General features: G+C 45.1%; 1 protein-coding gene across 1 annotated transcript in view; it reads left to right on the forward strand.

Annotated features, from left to right (window-relative positions):
- Nucleotides 1-690: 690 nt before the first annotated feature.
- MICU2 (mitochondrial calcium uptake 2) overlaps nucleotides 691-16,001 on the forward strand; it is a 112,296-nt gene continuing 96,985 nt past the window's right edge. The window contains exon 1 of the mRNA XM_086935200.1: nucleotides 691-977. Coding sequence (XP_086791326.1) covers nucleotides 840-977 — 138 coding nt within the window. The 5' untranslated portion in view covers nucleotides 691-839. The remainder of the gene's footprint in view (nucleotides 978-16,001) is intronic.

A 16,001-nucleotide genomic window follows, 5' to 3' on the forward strand; every position in this document is an offset into this window, starting at 1 on the left:
ATCTACATAAATCAAATAGATTGGTCCTTCATTCAGCAGGGCATGTTAGTGTTCATGATAATTGCTGTGCCCTAGCTGCACGTTTCTTGGATTCTCTCTTCATTCTAAAGTTGTGTGGTTTGTAATATTAGAAGACTGGGGTTTAGAGGACTCCAAGGGCTGGTCCAGGCCTTCTGTTTCAGTGTTTGCCTTTGTTTCTCCCCTTTTGATGTAGGACATTTTGCCTCAGTGGGTGGAATGTTCCACTAACATCACAGTCCTTCTGCCTCGGGCTACACAAGTTGTTAATGCCCCTCCTTTCGTTAGATCAGCCCTCACATGCATCTAGGGCCTATCCCTCAGGATCATGGCTCTTAAAAACACTTATACTAGCCCTTGGTAGCAGCTATGAATACATGATTGTTTGTTCGGGCTACTGGCCGATCTTACAGGCGAAACAGTATTTGATGGCCGTCCAAATCTACTTTCTGTGACTGGTTAATGTGATGTAGCAATTCTCCATCAACCAATAAGAATACGAATTCTCATACAGTGTGCTATCTAGAGACTGTGTGCCATACAGATGCCATTGACATGACATTAAAATCATAACTTAATTGCCCTTCAACCTCTTCCGGTTTGGACTTTGCTTTGAGTGTTAGGCAGTTATCTCAAGTTAAGGTCCTTTGAAACGCTCATTAATGCTATGATGGTGAATAATTTGTGTAGTTGGTTTACCACTGTCAAATGTAGACTGTACTGGCGTTGTGGTCATTATTATTTCTGAGTTATAAACAGTTTCTTTCGTGTGCTTCCCTTAATAAAGATTCACTGAAAATTTGCAAACTGAAGTTCAAGAAATGGAATTCATACAGTTCTCCAAAGGTATGAATTACATGAGGAAAGAAGATTTTGCCGAGTGGTTGCTTCTTTACACTGATCAGGAAAATAACGATATCTACTGGCAGAACGTGAGAGGTCGAATATCCGCTGGCGAGGTAAAGACCTGGTTTTGCTTTTAGTCAAAGACTACGTTTGTTTCATACTCTACGTTGTTTTTTTCTGTTGTGTACATTTTGTTATAACGCTTCATTTTTAATGTGGTATTATTTGTAAATCCTTTTTTGTAAATATAGTTCTGGCACTACTAGACTATATAAAAAGTACTGTACAAGGTGACTCGAGTCCATTTTTGTACGTAGGTTTCTAGCCTAATTTAAATTTTGGTGCATGTATGTAAAACATGGAAGTATTTCACACTCTGATTTTACTTCAGCCGCAGTGTTCTAGGGCTTTGCACTGTCAGAAGATCTCAGGTTGTTATTGCCATATCTTTAAATGTCACTTTATTGACCTGTGTTGAGTATGCATGCTCTGAATCTTATGATCCACTAACCTGGGAGTATGGTGATTCGTGTAAAAAGTGCATAAATAATGAATGCTATGCCAATACACATTTAAAATGTCCCATCTTTGCACTGGCAAGTACTCCACTCATGTGTGCAATATAGGCCCATGTAAGCCTCGCTCAGGGGTTCATATAATCTGCTACAGGAGTGGGGGTCGGGTTCTTTTAATGTTAGCCATTGACTCCAAGGCATTAAATACTGGTGAGATTTTTCCTCACCACGTTGTCTCTGAACTCAGTGATGTACAGAAAGGCCTCAAGCGGCATTGGCTAGGGACCTGCATTGGGCAGCAGCTTAAGGGTAAAACTCCCCTGCCATCAGAGACGTTTTAAGGCATGGCAAAGTGGGCTCTGGCCCAGGGCCCTAGCCTTTCGTGGGGGCCCTTGATTGATTCTGCTTTTTCTCCAAACAGTCCTGCCCTGATAGCCTTCAATGATTCTTAAACATAGATTATTTTCAATACGTTTTACTTTAATTTAATACAGGGGATGTATGGGAGTCTATTACAGACATTTGGTAGAGAAATGTTGTGTTTAGGTTTTTCAGCACCATGCAACATCCATAAAAAAATTGATTTTAGAGCAGAACAGGACCTCACATATGAGAAATGGCAGTGGGTCACAGAGATTATTTGCAATGATACCATTTGTGAGCTGCTGCTGTATTACAATATTGAAAACATACATCACAATCCCTGAATAATAGATGGAAACACATTTAGAATGTGGACCAGTTTGCCTGTTTAGTGTCAGTAACCTGGCCAAAGAGGGCATGGAAAAGCTTCACTTAGACTTTAAATCAAAAGCTGTTCCGAACATGGGCCCTTAAAATACGTTTGGCCCAGGGCCCCCAAAATTCTTAAAATGTCCCTGCCTACCATAAATACCCTTTGCTGCAACAGCCTGCCTGCTCTTGCTTCCCAGTCTTCCACTGCACAGTGTATCACAATTCCAGAGAACTTTGGGATTTAGTTGGCCTAGTTCACCAAGATCAGCAACGCTTTTGGGAAAAAAATGTAGTAGGAACACTGCGCCCAGATTGCCAGTACATCTGCCTCAATTGGTTGGCCAAAAACTGTTGTTAAAAAACAGAAAAGGTATAGGATGCCTCCTTTCTCCTCTGTGGGACTTTTTGTAGATTAGTTAAGGGGCGACAGGCACACTGCTAGTTGGGGTGGCTATTAGTCTAATGCAGGGGTGCAGGGTGGTGGGTAGTTGGGGTGTGTTTTTTCTACTTTCCTTATTGTTTCCTTCTCTGTTCTGGCTGAGGTCTCATTGGTATGATGTGATAACCTTGTGGGCACCATTGCGGGTGGGGGGGAGGGGGCGAAGCGTCCTTGATGATGGGGGGTAAATCTCTTAATTTGCTGAGTTGGAACGTGAACGGGTTAGGGGACCGAATTAAGAGGGGGATTGTACTGCAACTGCTCAAACGTTGTTCGCCTGATGTTGTTTTCCTGCAGGAGACCCATCTTGTGGGAAATGCGTGTAAGGCTTTGAATAGACGGGGGTTCAAGATGGTGGCTCATTCGGGGTTCTCCACGGGATCCAGGGGGGTGGGCATCATGGTGCGCATGTCCCTCCCGTTGGAGGTGGAGTCTACACTTGTTGATGAGAGGGGCCGATATGTGGCGGTGGTGGGCAAATGGGAGGGACGCACTCTAGTTTTGGTTTCCATTTATGTTCCCCCGGGGCTGCAGGAGACTACTTTTCGAGATCTGGGTAGCGCCATTTTGGATCTCCCTGAGGGATTGCTGATCGTGGGTGGGGACTTCAACTCTGTGGTATCGGGGGACTTAGATCGCTTCCCATCCAGAGACCTACGCGCCTCCCAGTCCTGGCTCCCAGACTTCCTGAGCTCCATGGGGATGATTGATTGCTGGCGTCTATTACACCCTGCCCTGCGACAGTATACCTTTCTCTCGGGCGCCCACGGCAGCCTGTCTCGTATCGACTACGTCCTCACCCCTGCGGACCAGGCACAGTCAGTTTCCACCGCCCGACTCTTGGCCAGGGGCATTTCAGATCACTCCCCGGTTTGGGTGTCCTTCGATTTTCAGATACCCGCGACCTCGCGAGTGGCTCCTATTAATCCGTGGTATTTTCGGGACCCCAAAACTAGGGACCTCCTAGCTAAATCTATAGAGCGGTACTTCACTGAGAATACCGGCTCGGTCGATTCTGCTGTCTCCCTATGGGAGGCCTTTAAAACTGTGCTTCGAGGCGAGGCCTTCTCCCTGATCGCGGAGGCCCGCAGACGGCGGGATGAGGACGTGGTACGGCTAGAGTCCGAACTCGCTGACTTAAACTCCCAGCTAGCTCTGGGGCCGACTCCTGAGCTACTCCATGCCCTCTCCCTCAAACAATCCGAACTCCGGGCCACTGCAACCGACGCGGCGAAGGCCTTGAGCAGGGAACAGCAGGGCAGGATTTATGATTCGGGAGACAAGGCCGGTAAGCTTTTGGCTTGGCTGGACAGACGAGAGCTCGCATCTCGTGTGGTCCCGGAGATACGGGGTGACGATGGCCTGGTCCTTACGGATCCGGCCGCCATAGTTGGGTCCTTCGCGGAGTACTTTGAGGCGGTTTACACGTCTGCGACTTCCCTACCGGAATCTGCCTCGACTTCCCTTTTGGAGGGTATCGAGCTTCCCTGCCTCTCAGATATCGAGCAGGAGGACATGGATCGAGACCTGACGGTGGATGAGGTGGCGCTGGCGATTCGATCGTTGCGCTCCGGCAAAGCGCCGGGGCCCAACGGCATTCCTGTTGAACTGTACAAGCTCAAGGCCGACACGGTGGCCGCGCCCCTGCTAGACATGTTTCTTGAGGCCCGCGAGGCCGGAGAGCTCCCGCTCGACCAAAGGCTCGCCACCATAGTGGTGATACACAAGGAGGGGAAGCCACGTGATCTTTGCCGTTCGTATCGACCCATCTCACTTTTAAACGCCGAACCCAAGATTCTGGCCAAATTATTGGCCAACCGACTGGTGGGGGTGATCTCGGACTTGGTTCATCCGGACCAGTCTGGATTCATACCACACCGCAACACGGCCCTTAATCTTCGACGACTCCACGCGGTTATGGCGCGAGCACACCTACTTACTGAACCCACGGTACTCGCTTCGCTCGACGCCACTATGGCATTCGACTCGTTGGAGTGGACCTACCTATGGGCAGTGCTAACCAAAATGGGGTTTGGACCCGCTTACATCGGCTGGGTCCAGCTCCTGTATTCGGCCCCGCTGGCTAATGTGACTGTTAACGGTCGGTTGTCAGCCTCCTTCGCACTGCGCAGAGGCACCAGACAGGGATGCCCGTTGTCACCACTCCTGTTCGCCTTGGCACTTGAGCCCTTGGCGGCGTGGATCAGGACACATCCCGATGTCGCTGGGATAACATGGTCTCCGGGATTTGAAGACCGGGTGTCGCTGTACGCGGACGATATCCTCCTGTACCTCACCTCCCCCTGCCGCTCGCTCATAGTAGTGTTTGACCTGCTGGGTACCTTTGGAACCTACTCGGGCCTGGTTATCAACTGGTCCAAGTCCTCACTGTACACGCTGTGTGGAGACACTCCGCGCCTCCCCCGTGGCTGCTCAATACAGATTGCCCAACAGGGCTTTAGGTACTTGGGTATCTACGTGTCGCGGGACTCCCGAGCACGGTACTCGCATAACTTGCTTCCGCCTCTGGCGCGGTTGCGCCGAGATGTGGAGGGCTGGAAGAAACTGCCGATTTCCCTGATGGGCAGGGCGGCGCTGTTCAAAATGATGGCGTTGCCACGATTCCTCTATGCACTGCAAAACACCCAGGATCCCGTACCGGCCAAATATTTTGGGGAGGTCGAGTCCTTGCAGCGAGCTTTATTGTGGGATGGTAGACCACGGATCTCCCTGGCTAAATTGACCATACCGTGCTATGACGGCGGCATAGCCTTACCTGACATACGGCGTTATTACTGGGCGTCCCAACTCGCGGCTATCAATCATGGCCTCTACGGCCCGGCAGTCAGCCCAGGCTACGCCATGGACCGGTGGCTCATGAACGATGGGAACTATTACAGGGCGCTATATTCCAAGTCTCTGGATCGGAAGTTGACAGGTCCCACTAAGACAGCGGTGCATTTGTGGCGGGCGGTCACCAAAACTCTGGGTTGGCAGGGTAGGGTTTCCATGGCCACCCCACTGTATGATTCTGACATGTTGGGGAAGCTGTGGCACACCAAAGGCTTTGACAGATGGGACACCATTGGTATATCGAAGGTGGGGGATGTGATGGCCGGGGGAAGGATCAAGTCATTTGATGCGCTGCAGTCTGAGTTCCAACTGGGGGCGACGGAATACTTCCGATACGCACAGCTTAGGCACGCCCTCTCTTCCCGCATTCCGGCGGGGGAGACGGTGCCCGAATCGTCACCACTGGAAGACAGGGTACTGGACGGCCATATGCCGGACAGCGCCATCTCCCTAACCTACAAGAAGCTTATTAACGTGCGTGCTGACCTGCTGATGCGGTTGAGGGAGCTCTGGGTGACCGATTGCATTGAGGTGGATGATGAGGAGTGGCAGTCGGCGGTCTCTTCCCCCAGGGAGGTGGCCATATCGGCGCGACTCCGCCTTGTCCAGCTAAAGATATTACATAGAGTTTATGTCACGGGCCCCAGACTCATACACATGGGGCTCTCACTGGATGGTACATGCCGGAGAGGATGTGGGATGATTGCGACCTTCATGCACATTATCTGGGAATGTCCTGAAGTGGCTCGATTCTGGGTACGTGTGCACGAAGTGATGAAGGAAGTGACTGGTGTGGCTTTACCCGCGGAGGCCCGGCGCTGCCTACTCAACATTTGGGGCCCGAATGACTATAACGTTGCCCAGACCCGGTGGGTCACTCTGGGCAACATGATAGCCAAGAGAGATATTGCTCAGAGATGGGGTGCGCCAGCTCCTCCCACGATTGGCTTGTGGGAATCCAACATGGACTGGTGCATGCTACGCGAGAAAACAGTATATGTAGCCAGGGGTAAACCGAGAATGTGGAGGTCTGTGTGGGGTGCTTGGAACTCGTATCGAGGTGACATTTGTACGCCCCCTGTGGAGGTAGAACCTGATGTCCATCTGTCTCCGTAGTGTCCCTTACCCGTGGTTCCTTACCGGTCATCCTGCTGTACTACTCCCCACATGACCTGCTGTCGCTAATTGCATTGCAAACTGCCTAGGGTGTGCGGCCCCCGATCTCTCCCTGTGATGCAAGCCCAACGTCTGTGATACGTCCTCAGCCTAATTTCTTCCTTCTTTTTCTCCTTCTTCTCTCGTTCTTTCTCTCTTTTTTACTTTATTTCTTGCGGCTCTAGTTGTTTATTTGGTTTATTTATTCTTCTGTTTTCATATATTTGAAATTAAACCTGATTGCTTCTGTCTACCGTTTGGCACACGAATGAACCTGCTACCTCAATGCTGCCTGGCCTCCGGGATGTATGGCTGAATAGCGGTGTACTTTTTCTACAAATAAAGGTTTTTCAAAAAAAAAAAAAAAAACAGAAAAGGGGAGATAGCTTCTCCTCATAGCAAGCAGTACACTTCATAATGACAGAACGGAATTGTCGTGACCATGCATCTGCATTTATACAATCTCATGCAGTAAATTTAATTATACTGGCAGCTTATATCTCGTTGGTGTCCCACTGTTTTTCATACACTATCTCAGAATTACTAAAGTTCAGTTGTGCACTTACCATTTTGCACGTGTTTATATTGTTGTAAACCAAAGTGTGCGTCTTTGTTTTTGTTTGATCTCAATCCACTATTGGCCACTTAATCTGGTTGGACCAGAGGTCTGGCGTTGGGGATCATGGTAAGACCAGCCCACGATTCATACACCACCTTCACATACTTAAAAGCATGACTAAAACTCCTGCTACTCACCCAATGCCTCACTATCCTGACCTGCCGTCAGTGGCAGCTGGCAGGGAACAGGGGTGAAGGAAAGTAGAGAAGGGGCGAACAAGAAACAAAAAATATTTTTATAAAACACTTACCTTTTCACAGCTGCCGTCTCCCCTCCGCTTCGGTCCCTTCTCACCGCCGCCTTCTCCTCCGCTTTGGTCCCCGAAACACACAGGCCCCCCAAAGCTAATCACAATGCTGCAATTCAGCGCTGTGGTTGGTCTCAGTGCCATGGTTCGGTGCTCGGACAAGGAGCCTGTGCATGTTCCCAATCAGGTTGTGTATTACAGCCTGGAGGGTAACATGCAAAGTGCGTATGACTGGCCGGACCAAGTCTTCCAGCCAAACCGTCATGGGTACTTGGAGTGTGCCACCACTCCTCCCTTTGAAACCCCAGTCCCGCCCGCCCTAACCCAGCGCAAAAAATAAAAGGATAATAACGAGGTTATAATTGTATTTTTCCTTCTCTGAGCAGTGGGGCAATGCTCCTCCGACTTAGTGGATATTATATTACACTCCTCGTGTAACCTATGTGTTGTCCAGATATTTTCCTATGGAAAGTCGTTTGAACCCCATTAATATAATGTCAGCACTTAAAAAATCACACAAAAAATGAATTGGGTAAAAATAAATCTCAAATGTAGATTCCATGAAATTGGGCAATAGCACCAGTTATTTGCAGCAGTTTGAAATAGTAGCACTAAGATATGAAGTGCAATAGAAAGAAAGAGTTTTTGTTTGAACAATCATTTTAACTATACAGCTGGCTTCTACAACAAGTAGCTCGTCAGCTACTGGTAGCTCTCCACCTGGCTGCAAGTAGCTCTCCTGTCTGCAGCACAACCATATTAAGTTAGAAGCTTTTACTTTACTGATTTGATATGTGCTTAATAAAATTGAAAGTGTATGTTCAAGACTGAAATATGTGTATTTTCAGAACTAATAAGCTGACGTTAGAAGAAAAGTGGCTTAATTTCCAAAACACATTTAAAGCTGGTGTTTGAGGGATAAATCATGTGTCACTGGGCACATAATAATAAGCATAATAATATAACTTTGTTTCCAGGGACATTGTGTTATCTATTACCTTTGTAAAGGGATTTGAAATTGACAGAACCTTTTTACATTACTGCTGAAATCCCTGCTCAATGCACTGTGATGATCATTGCTGGTTATTCTACATATCATGGACACTAATGGAATCTTGTCTATTGTGGTCACAATTACAACACTGATAATATCAGTAGCTTGAGATGATTTTCATTGCACATGAGTAGCTCTTGTTACAGAAAAGGTTGGAAATGCCTGCGCTAGTCACTTGGTCTCGGTTTGATTATTTAATCTTTTTTGTACCACAGTAAAAAGTCTTTCGTTTCATATTTATTTATTGGGAAAAAGGAATTAACAGTACATAGAAACAGGAATATTTATGCAATATTCTTAAAATAACTTGTGTTCATACAAAGTAACAATAAATCATATATAATAATAAACAATAGGTAATAGATAAGTTATATAAAATTATAGAGCCAAGGAAGAAAATCATGTTAGTATATGTATAAGAAAATAAGTAATATAAGTTTTGCAGAGTAGAAAAAGGAAAAGGTAGAGAAAACCTAAATGAATACACAAAAAATAGATGAATAATAAAGTATGAATATATGTAAATGAATATATATAAATTAAAGAAGGATTAGAATATAAGGTTATATCGTATGATAAGAGTGGAAAGAAAAGAATGCAAGAATTGTGAAGAAGGGGAGCCCAAACTTGCTGAAAATTTTCCTCTTGATCCTGTAATCTATAAATAATAGGTTAATGAGAAGCTGTTTTAATCTTTGCTACCATCCATTCTTCCTGCGTAGGGGGACTAGATAATTTCCAATGTCGCAGGATACAGCTGTGGAGAGTGCAGTATGTAAAAGACAACATTGCAGGCGTGTAATAGTAATAAGACTTCTGAAAGCAAACCGTCTTTCCTAATTTTTGTGGACACGTTATTACAGATATGTGGGTTTCTTGCTCCAATTTATTAAGAAAAATTGTAAATACAGTCTACAGTGCTAACCCTAGTCCAAGGCATAAATGTTAAAAGGAACACACCTATGCATACCTTGATAATTGCAGGGGAACAGGTATGCACCTTTGAGGCCTGTCATTCCAGGTCATTCACATCCCACAGTAGAGAAGCAGCGTCTCTCTTGAGAATTTCTGGTTCAGGACTCAGCATCCAGGCAGAATTAAATATAAAGTCACAAACTACAGTCTTCTGTGTGTGATCTTTTATATTTTTTTCAGCAAGCCTCATTAAGCTTCAAGATCTCTCTCCTGACTTATAAAAGCAAGGGATTTTATCAGAGACCCACCCTGTCCTCCATCCAAGGAGGAACAACCTCCAGCCATTTTATTGGCTTGGATCCAATTACAATGATCTCTCTCACCTTCTGATCTGAGCCAAACAGATCAAGGTTACATCATCCCTCACATTTGTGCATGTCTTCAAGAAGAGTCAACTACTCCTTGACCAGTGAAGACCTACATGTGAGACAGCTGAGTTCAAACCTGAAAACATAACCTATGGTTAACTTCTTTGTTCCGATGTTTGAACTGTGGTTGAATCCTCTCTGTACTGGTGTTACACCATAAGATGGGCTGTATCCCAGAATCATAAGATGCTCATGTTGCAGCGGAAGTGCTCATATAATTTTCTTTATCACAAACCACACAATTTCAACTACTGGACCCATATGAATACAACTTCGATCGCCATACTCATTACCATAGATCACGGCCCTCCAATGGATCTTTTTGTTGAGCTAACAGGGACTAGAATGCTGAAGCAATTCGTGAAGCAATTCCTTATGAGGACCTTGGAATAAGGAATTGCCTAACATACACCTATTTCATTAACTTACTTAGATATTGAAACACAACCTTTGAGATGAGAAAGATAACCAAAAGAATGAGACAAAAACGATAAAGATATACTCATGTAAAGCATTTATCTAAAGCCTACGTTGAATGGACAGATCATGAAATTGCATTTAGAATTAGAAATTAATAACAAATAGTAAATACAAGTAGGCTCACAATACATTGCATGAAATAATAAACATTTTGCAGTTTGTCTGAGGAGAGAGAGTGAGAAGGAAACAAAAGACAATTGTGTTTCAGATGTATTGAATCATACAAACAAAAGCCAGTCAGAGTGATATAATTGTCAGTCTTTTTTATAGATCTGGCCAAGTCAGAACAGTAGCACTATGGGCCACAGAATAAGTCAGTTAACCCTTCAGCCGAAAGGTTAGTTTCTGCTGAACTTTACCAGCCAGCAAAGTGCAGGTATCAGAATCACAGTTCAGGAAAGTTCAGTTCAAAGTTTGGCGTTAAAGGGTAAGCAAAAGTCAGTCCGACAGCATGCCAAGCAGGGAAAATGAAAATGACAAGCCCCCTACTCCTCCTCCAATGAATTCAGTTATTATTATTCTTTAGATACCACACGTCAATATTCGGTACTACTAAAATCTTTTTTTAGACCATTTTGCATGTTATCGTTTTCAAAGCATAATTTTAACGTGTCATTCTGAAATACACGTTTACCACATAAACGTTACCGAAAGCTGCAAGTTTTGCATCATATTGATTACTAAATACGCATTTTAGCATTTCAGAAGCTTCATTATACAGACATTTATTTCATCTTTTGATGCATAATAGAATATTATCGTCACATTGCTCTTTGTTGGCTATAATTTTGTTATTTTCATATCACGTAAATACATACATGTGTATTTATCAGTTTCTCTCTTTGTTCACATTTTCGTTTTTACAGTTTCAAACACTGCATGTTTTTATGATTTAGTATAAAATTTCACATATTTCAACTTAGCCAGTTATGTCTTCATCAAGGATAATTGTAAACATTTTTCATATTGAGAATTGTTAGCGGCAACCGTTATTAAACATTTACGCTGCATCACTCTTCATACTAAAGGGCACTTTCAGCTCCCCCTGCACTTTGGTAGTCATTCAGTAACCTGTATGATTGCCATAATAACAAGCAAGCTCAGAAGTGAGGCAGGGTGCTGCAAGAGGTGCTCAGATGTTCTAATCACGGAACAAAAATTAATTTCTGAGTTACTCTTCGTTCTAAAACCGAAAAACATTAACGTTTTAATCTCGCAGTAAAAAGCACGTAAAAAATCCCACAAATGAAAGTCACCTTACTTTGTTAATGCAGTGGTGCATGGTATTGAGTGGTAATACTCAGGGCTTTAAGTGGGCTGGGTCCTGTCGATGCTCAGCACCAGCAGTGCTAAAAAGCAGGCGCTGAGACTGGTTCCTATTGGTCTCTTCATTTTTGTCCTCACCATTAGTAGAGAAAAAAACTCTTAACCCAGCAGCAGTAACACCCTTTGCTGCCTCAGAGGTAAGTTCAAAGAGACTCGTTATAGTACTTTCAGTCTCCTCCTTTTAGAACTGAAGCATTTTCAATATTATTTACAACAAAGCCGTAGTTGTTGCTTATTTATTTTATGCAACTAACAACCATTGACAAAGCCAATAGCACTGGCCTGTTGTAGGTGTAATGTTACTGATTGTAATGTATATCTGGTTGCAGTGACAGAAGCAGCAAAATACTAGTGTGGCAGCAAACTATGCTAGCCACAGATTTTTAGCTTCAGTGTTTTTAAGCCTCGCCCTTATTTACATCGTCCACACCGCTTCGAGAGACCCCTCCAGTTTTTTCATCCCACTTAAAGCCCTGGTAATACTGTAATAGCCTCACCATGATCTTATGGTTTTAATTTCACCACGTACTTCCAGGTACACCAACTATTACATTGTACTTGATATGGAATGGTGCACCCGTAATCTTCTTATCCAAAATGACAAAACAAGCAATTGTAGTGATAGGTGTTCCTTTTTATTTTATTTTCTGATCTTTTTCCATATAAAACACCCAGCCAACGCGTTTCGTTCAATTTAAATTACTTGAACTTCATCAGGGCTTCCAAGTGTAAATACATTGTTGGAGTATTCCCACTAAGTCATACATGTGAATGGTGTGAGAATTTAATTCCTCCTCTTTGTATTAGAGGATATATCATCAATAAATCCTTGCTTTATAATTAATCCATACGGATGGCCACGGGTTACGTATTCCTGTCAATGATACCGCGAGATGAAATTCAACAGAACAAAGTCTTTGCGGTCAGCTTGTAACTGTGATACCACCGTGGTGCTGGACACCATTACATCTATATGTAGCAGGTCAAGGCGGTCAATAGGCAGTGTAGGCAATTTTCCAACCCTGCAGGATGACGTGAGCACAGTTCTCCTTGATACGACACTCATTAGCCTTTGGAGATCATTAAATGTGTATTAGATTAATCAGGGGCGTAGCTTCAAGGGGGATGTTTGGGTTGTTACAAGCCCCTTGTAAAAGTATTTTGAAGTAAATCTGTGGGTACAGGTGCTCTCAGTCTCTGATGAATTTCACATGGATTTTTAAATATACACACGGGCCAAAACTCATAATGTTGGTTGTACTTCAAAATATTGTGTTATTTACTACTTACTACCCCTAACAACCAACATTCCTCTCGGCATCCACATCCCATTAAGCCCCCCTCATGCCCTGCTTGTCGTATTATGTTATTTTAACTAGATATGCCTGTGTGACTTGAAAAATCTGAAGGTCACATCTCCAATCTTTCTGACCAAGCTACGCCCCTGAGATTAATATCTTCTTCTATAAAGTGGGGAGACACCGGAGAAAGTTGCCACTTACCTTGGGTTAGACGCCGCCATCGCCAGGAGTCATCGGACGCTGCAAACCGCGCCGCCGCCCCGGGACTACAATTCCCGGCTGCCTCAGCGGCGGCACGCTCTACTGACACCGCGTCAGCGCCCGGAGGCGCACATAAGCAGCGCAGAGCCCGGCGGAGTGGGAGAGACACCGGAGAAAGTTGCCACTTACCTTGGGTTAGACGCCGCCATCGCCAGGAGTCATCGGACGCTGCAAACCGCGCCGCCGCCCCGGGACTACAATTCCCGGCTGCCTCAGCGGCGGCGCGCTCTACTGACACCGCGCCAGCGCCCGGAGGCCCACATAAGCAGCGCAGAGCCCCGCTTCGCGGGACGAGCCGGGCGAAGCCCGGGCCAAGGTCGGGCACGTTTAAGCCCGTTCAAGACCGGCCAAGGACGGGACAGGCCACCCCCTTAACATCTACAGTTCCAAAGGTCAGTGAGTCCCTTGCATTTTTGGAAATTAACATCTAAAGTGTGGTTAGGACTCATATCCACGGATTCAAGAGGATTGTGTGAACCATGACTACATCCCCAGTTGTAGCGGGAAACTGTGGGAGAAGTACTGGTGGGTCTCTCATGGGTACTCTAGACAATTTCTTGGTAAGAGTCTCTACTGCCCTGGCTAAAGATATCGAACTTACTGAGAAGAGATTATCGTTAGATCCACTCTTGGATATGCGGTCCTCATTGGGCAGTTTGGCAAGGGCAAGATCACCTACTCCCCAAGAGACTGATTTACATGATACAGGGTCTTCTACAGAGGGGAGGGAAGGAAGTGTCATAATATTGCAGGAAGCAAGCCCTGAGGCTGGACTGAACTCGAGTAACCTTGCCAAGAAGCGGCCTTCCCCCAATATGAAAACTAGGTCAGCCAGATGTGCAAAAGTTGGAGTGGTTCAACAGTCACAGGGCCCAATCTCCAAAAGGAAATGCACAGGGGCACAACAGCAAGCGGCAGATGGAAAAGGGAAAAAAACGAAGGAGGTCGCACCCAAAGAAAATTTGAAAACAAGTGCTTCACACATATCGTCACCGCCAAAGGAAGGGGCAAACGTATTGCGATCCAGGGATGGAGATGCCCTACGGGTTTCGGATGTCGCATTTTGGAAAAAATTGGAAAGTACTGTACATAAGCTTACCCTTCCGATACATGATGGACTGGACCGAATTGAAAATAGACTGGTGTGTTTGGAACTTTTGCTCGCATCAGTACAGGCCAGGGGGGTTCAGGGGAGGGATCCAACCCGTAGGCAGTCAAATGGGGGGGGGGCAAGGCACTGTGGGCACTAGCTCTAGCTAATCCTAATGTAACTACAAAAGGTAGTCAAAGCCTTGCAGCAGAAAATGTATTAGCTTCTAGTGCCACGGTCCCCCCGAGAATCTCTGTAGGGGTACCTCATATAGAACAAGCAAGCAAGGATAAAGTGGTGAAGGTCACTAGCCCTCTAACAAAATCTCAGACAACACACAAACCCCCTATAATTCATGATGTGCAGAGGCAACAAACAATTGATCTTCCCCTGGATTCAGCCCCATATGTGGTAGTTCTGACAGGGGTGCCACCGTTAGAACATGGAAAGAGGGAGACCTACAGGGAATAGAAAAATAAGTGTATTTTTTGGCTAAATGTTAATCGACCATTGCCTAGCTATGTCTGTCCAGAGATATTATTTGCTAGGAGAGTAAATTGGGTGGGAAGACGGACAAAGTCGACTGAAGGTGATTGTATTATCATTAACTTCAGGGACTCAAGATGTGCCGAACTTATTTGTAATGGGGGACATCTCGGCTCCAGATCCTGAATCCAATCACTTCCCCTGAGGTTTTTTTATGCCCCAGAACAAAATACAGAATGGGGCACCCCTTTAGGAGGTGCGGCTCAGAACTATTATAAGCCACAAAACATCAGGTTACAAAATAGGTTTGGGGCCTTGTCAGGACTGGAAGACTGTGACTGACAGTTAAGCATGGCAGAAGGGGAAACTAGAGGTAGTTTGTCACAAGGACTAATAACTGTGGGGAAAGTTATTGAGGGATGTCCGCCAGTCAGGAGATCTGTAAAACTGAATGAGTGGAACACTGTAGATCTGTTGTCATGGAAAGTGGCAGGACTTTCAACCAAATTTCATAATAAGAAATGGCTGGACTATGTACATAAATTTTACGTAATCTGTGCCCAGGAAACATGGGAAGTTGACCCAACAAATTTCAACCTTGAGGGATATAAGCTGGTTGGGACTCCAGCTGTAAGATCTAGGGCAGGTAGAGCAAAGGGAGGTCTCGCTCTGTGGGCGCATCTTACTCTAGATGGAACCTGGAGAGATCTCAACTGGAAATCAGATTGTATGCTTGCAGTTCAGTTTAAAACCAGGGATCTCAACCTGATTATAGTTAATTCTTATAATGCAGGAGGTTGTAGAGTGGAGGAGTTGGAGGATCAACTGGGAATCCAGATAGAGAAGATGAATAACGCCCTCGCTCCCTTACTTTTAATTGCAGGTGATTTTAATTGCCATTTATGTCCTCGGCTGATTCCCTTTATGGAAAATTGGGCATCGTGTAATCTAGTGGAGGGCGCCCACTTTGACCATACAATAGATGGAGCTAATCTTAATGGGATGATGAATAACTTTGACTTGTCTCATTTCATGGATCTTTTATCTTTCAACTCCAAAAGTGGGGTTAATCCACCCTTTAAAGGTAGAGGATGTAGCTCATATATTGACTTTATTTGTTTGTTTTGTGATTGCTTTTATGGTCGTTGACCGAAATAAAGTTCAGATAAAATATGTACATACAATAAAATAGGTAAATAATTAAGAACCAGCAGTTAAAACATTATTATACAA

Source organism: Lissotriton vulgaris, chromosome 8 (assembly GCF_964263255.1).
Source record: "Lissotriton vulgaris chromosome 8, aLisVul1.2, whole genome shotgun sequence".
Lineage (NCBI taxonomy): Eukaryota > Metazoa > Chordata > Amphibia > Caudata > Salamandridae > Lissotriton > Lissotriton vulgaris.